The following is a 4,444-nucleotide window of genomic DNA, read 5'->3' as shown; positions in this document are numbered from 1 at the left end:
GATACGGCACGATGATTGGATGTATATATAAATCAAAGGTTGACTTGTGCATTTGCAATATGTCACCACATAGGTCAATTGATTCCCTAAATGCATGCATTGATTCCTTAAATGGTTCCTGCACGTCTGTAAGCACGTGTAATAGGAATTATGTGCGCATATACACGCGCCATTACACGCACTTACAGACGCGCCACGCAAGTAAAGAAAAATTTTAAAAAAGTTGTGGCTTTCTTTTCAAACCTATGCTTTCCTGCGTTTTTTGCGTATTTTCTGCAGTTCGAGCTTGATATCACTACTCGTGTCTATCTATCACTTTATGAAGACAATGAGGCAAGGAAACCCATGGAAATAGACGCATTGACAGACGCCCACAGAGACGCGCTGACAGACGCTCACAGAGACACAGGTATAGATGCGCACAGAGACGTAGGTATGGATGCTATATGTAATATGTTTTATCTGCATAAGGTAATATGATTTTTCTTCTGTAGATATGGAATCCTAGATCCTCCAGCACCCCATTCAACAAGGAGCAATTCATGGGGGAGATGACCAATTATCTTGGTCACCCTCCCACTGCAGAGGAGGTTTTTAGTGTGATGTTTGGGACACCTATCACATCTTTTCCTACACAGGGATCAGCTGAGTTACATGGATCGGCCGAAGCACGTGCATCTGCAGAAGCACGTGTATCGAGTGAGGTAGAGGGTAGTGCATGTCGAGGGAGGAGGGAGAGTGGTGTGGGAGGACGAGGAGGTCGAGGGCTTTGTGGGGTTTGCCTAGGTGGTGGCTCTCGATCACCCTTATCGGAAAATGAGAGAGGTGAGCCTCCACAAATGTACTACTCTATCACTGATGTTGGTGGTATCTTGCATGACTTTGAGGGGAGGGAAGTGATAGCCTACTTGAGAAGTGTCGTGCATGCTACATACAAAGATTGCATGATTCTCTTAAAGCACCAAAAAAATGGTTTGTGGCAAGAGGTGCTGCGGGCAGTACATAAAAGGTACCCTAATCTCGAGAATTCACGATTCTCAGAGGATTGGGGATGGTCAAAGGTGAGAGACGCGCTTCATAACAAGAGGTCTCACCTTATGACGCGTGCCAAGGAGTCATTGCGGAGAAAAGAGCAGGGGCGCCCTGGATATGGCCAACCACCCAATTGCTACTGCAAGGAGTGGAAAGAGGCCAAGAAGAGAGCAGCGGAGAAAATGACAAGTTGCCAGCATGCAGAGACGCGACATATCTAGATGGCAACCATGGGATCACATTATGGATCAGTGGCAGGGAGTCATGGGAGGCTGAGTTTGTAAATATTATTTGATTTCCTTTATTAAATTAAATTTTGTAATTTGTTTCACTTCATTATGTAGTGTGTTTTAATACGTTGTATGTTCAAATTGTTTTGTAGTATCATATCGTTGGTAGGATGCCTACTCCTAGAGAGGTAGGCTACCATCGATGTCATAACCGCGCGTCCACCTGGTAGCATTTCTCTAAGGAGGGACTCATCACGGAGGAGCAATATAATCGCGCCATGAGGATTCCACCACCAGAAGGGGTATGTTTTTTTTTTAAACATGAAAAGTATAGATAACTCTAATTTATTGTTTGTAATGGTATTTATATACCTTAATCCTTTGTGTAGGTGAACCCTGATGTAGTTGAGGATAGCGAAGGGGGAACTAGCGGTAGCGGTGGCGGCAATGGCAGCGGTGTTGAACAGTGCGCGAGGGAGACAAGGAACGGAGAAAGAGAGAGGAAAAGAGAGACAGGAGACACCGAAAGTGGAACCCCAGAAGTGTGTCAACTGAGCACACACGATAGGAATATATAGAGGGGACCTCGGGTGCTATATATAGACAGACTATATATAGCTAATACCCCTACTCAAATAAAGGTCCCTTACTGTGGATGATAAAACCCTTGGGGGCTCAAGGGAAAAACCCACAGCTCTATATAGGCCTATCATTATATTAATATTCAAAATATAAAATTACAAAGTTGAACTTACAAGAGCCTATTCATAGGCATCAAAGGAGTTACATCACTCGTGAATTACATCAACAGAGAAGGAGCTACATCACTCTTGAATTACAATAGCCTATTCAGAGGCATCAAAAGAGCTTTATCACTCCTAAATATACAACATGTAAAATAAGGATAAGCGACATCACTGCAAAAGATAAAATCTCCAAGAAATTCCTTCATTTGAACTTGGGATGTAAGCAGTATGTCTGTCACATCAAAACTTAAAGAAAAAACGTTACAGTGACATTAGAACAACACAAGGTCTATAGAGACGGTTCGCGACGACGCTCTATAGATAACATAACACATGTGGGGCCCCACGAACATAATATAAATAAAATAATTTATAATCAACTGGAATGTAGACGCTCATCAGCTGGAATAACGAATGAACGAGGACAATCATCATGAAGCATGGCAATATCAACATCCAAAAGTAATGTTGATGTTGAAATGTAGAGAGAGAGAGAGAAAGAGAGAAAGCTTATATGCTAAGTGGCTCTCGTAAGCTACCAAAGCTTATCTGCTAAGTGGCTCTCGTAAGCTACCTTTCATTAGTTTGAGTCTCTTTGATAGCAACTTCAATCCAGGACGATCATCATGAAGCATGGCAATATCAACATCCAAAAGTAATGTTGATATTGAAATGTAGAGAGAGAGAGAGAAAGAGTAGTACGTAACAGATCTCGTTGGACATGAAGATGCCCCTTGTGTAGACCTTACAAAAGCATAATCTACACCGACCTACATGGCATGACACAAACAATGCAAAAGTGTTTCTTTTCTGAAAGAAATAGCCACTAGAGAGTAAAGGAATAGACAACCTTAGGCATGTAAATGTCTGTTATTGTTCCAAACGCCTCAAATTATTCCTTGAATTCTTCATCCGACACTTTTGAGGGAATCCTTGCAACAAATATTCTAGTTATCTTTTTCGAAGCAGGCTTCATCTCCTCCTTAGGTGTTGCAACTTTAACCTCCAACAATCTTCCATTCAACACATGCTCAAAAGACAAAGCTTTCTCTGCACTTTCTGCTGTAGAAAATGTGGCATAGCCAAAACCACGAGATTTGCCAGTTCGTCTCTCCTTTGTAATGACAACATCATCAAGGGCCCCAAACTTGCTCATATACTGCCTGAGATCACTGGTATCGACATCCCAAGGAAGGCCGAGCACCACAAGTTTACGGTTGCCGAGCTCCAGGCGAGTGTCACCCATCGTTTCTACGAGTGCGAAGTCAACTGCAAACCGCTTGAGAGTCTGTACAGTAGACGTGTCCCATTCCTCTCCCTTTCCTCACACTCACACACTCTGCCTTTGCTTTTCCTTACCCTCACGCTCTTCTCCATAGACAAAACGGATCGATGCAGAGAACGAGCAAGAGACAGAGTGACGATGCAGAGAACGAGTGAGAGACAGAGTGAGAGAAGCCTCGCCCCTTAACAGCCTGCGATGCACCTTGGCCTGTCAAGAATATCTGGAAGGTCTATGCTGCCTCCCCCCTTCGAACTCCCTCCGCAACGGCTTTGGCTGTGGCTGCACGTAGCCCTTCTCTAGGTAAGGATCGGAGCCTCTCTCTTGTGCGCAAGACTGCTTCACAAGGGGGCAGGAGAAGCCCTTCTCCCCCTCCGGTACTCCTGTCACACCTCGGCTCACAGGCCGCTCACCGTGGCAATTCAAGTCTATGGTGCCCTGCTCCAAGCTCCGCTCCATCCCGTAGACCCCTGCGCATATCGGTGACATACGGAATCGATAATCCTAATCACCGTAACTACAGTAGCAGCTACAATAGCAACTCCTACTACGACGACATCAAGGTCGACCTGGACCCTGAGAAGATGCTAAAGCCAAGCCCATCCAGGCCACAATCTGGAAGGTGATGCTAGTCGGATATTGGGTCACCATGCCCAGTGGCAGAGAAGCCTACCTCCCGGCACAGGATCTAGGATTTCTTGGCGGCCTCCAGAAGCTCCGGCAGATCTTCCAACCAAGCGAGGAGGTCACCTTCCGCATCATTACCCGGTGGCTCTCTCTTAAGAAACCAGACCCTAACGGGCCTAATCCACCGCCAAAGCCGTTGCGGAAGGAGTTCGAAGGGGGGAGGCAGCACAGGCCTTCCAGATATTCTTGACAGGTCAAGGTGCATCACAGGCCGTTAAGGGGGCAAGGCTTCTCTCACTCTGTCTCTGGGCGAGGCTTCTCTCACTGTGTCTCTCGCTCGTTCTCTGCATCGTCACTCTGTCTCTTGCTCGTTCTCTGCATCGATCCGTGCTGTCTATGGAGAAGAGTGTGAGGGTAAGGAAAAGCAGAGGCAGAGTGTGTGAGTGTGAGGAAAGGGAGAGGAATGGGACACGTCTACTGTACAGACTCTCAAGTGGTTTGCAGTTGACTTCGCACTCGCAGAAACG

At 45.8% G+C, this 4,444-nt stretch overlaps 1 protein-coding gene across 1 annotated transcript; it reads right to left on the bottom strand.

Annotated features, from left to right (window-relative positions):
• Positions 1-2,900: 2,900 nt before the first annotated feature.
• LOC148034024 (uncharacterized) lies at positions 2,901-3,254 on the bottom strand. The gene has a single exon (XM_087680996.1). The coding sequence runs from the start codon at positions 3,252-3,254 to the stop codon at positions 2,901-2,903; it is 354 nt and encodes a 117-aa protein (XP_087537122.1).
• Positions 3,255-4,444: the final 1,190 nt, after the last annotated feature.

The sequence above is a fragment of the Lygodium microphyllum genome, chromosome 7 (genome assembly GCF_053477565.2).
Source record: "Lygodium microphyllum isolate KBCC chromosome 7, Lygodium_microphyllum_v1.1.10, whole genome shotgun sequence".
Taxonomy (NCBI): Eukaryota; Viridiplantae; Streptophyta; class Polypodiopsida; order Schizaeales; family Lygodiaceae; genus Lygodium; species Lygodium microphyllum.
Note: the sequence above shows the minus strand (reverse complement) of the source record. Positions and strands in the feature narration are given on the sequence as shown.

What these genes read in the sequence shown, in the direction of transcription:
- LOC148034024 (XM_087680996.1), bottom strand. Translation starts at nt 3,254, where the DNA reads ATGGGTGACACTCGCCTGGAGCTCGGCAACCGTAAACTTGTGGTGCTC.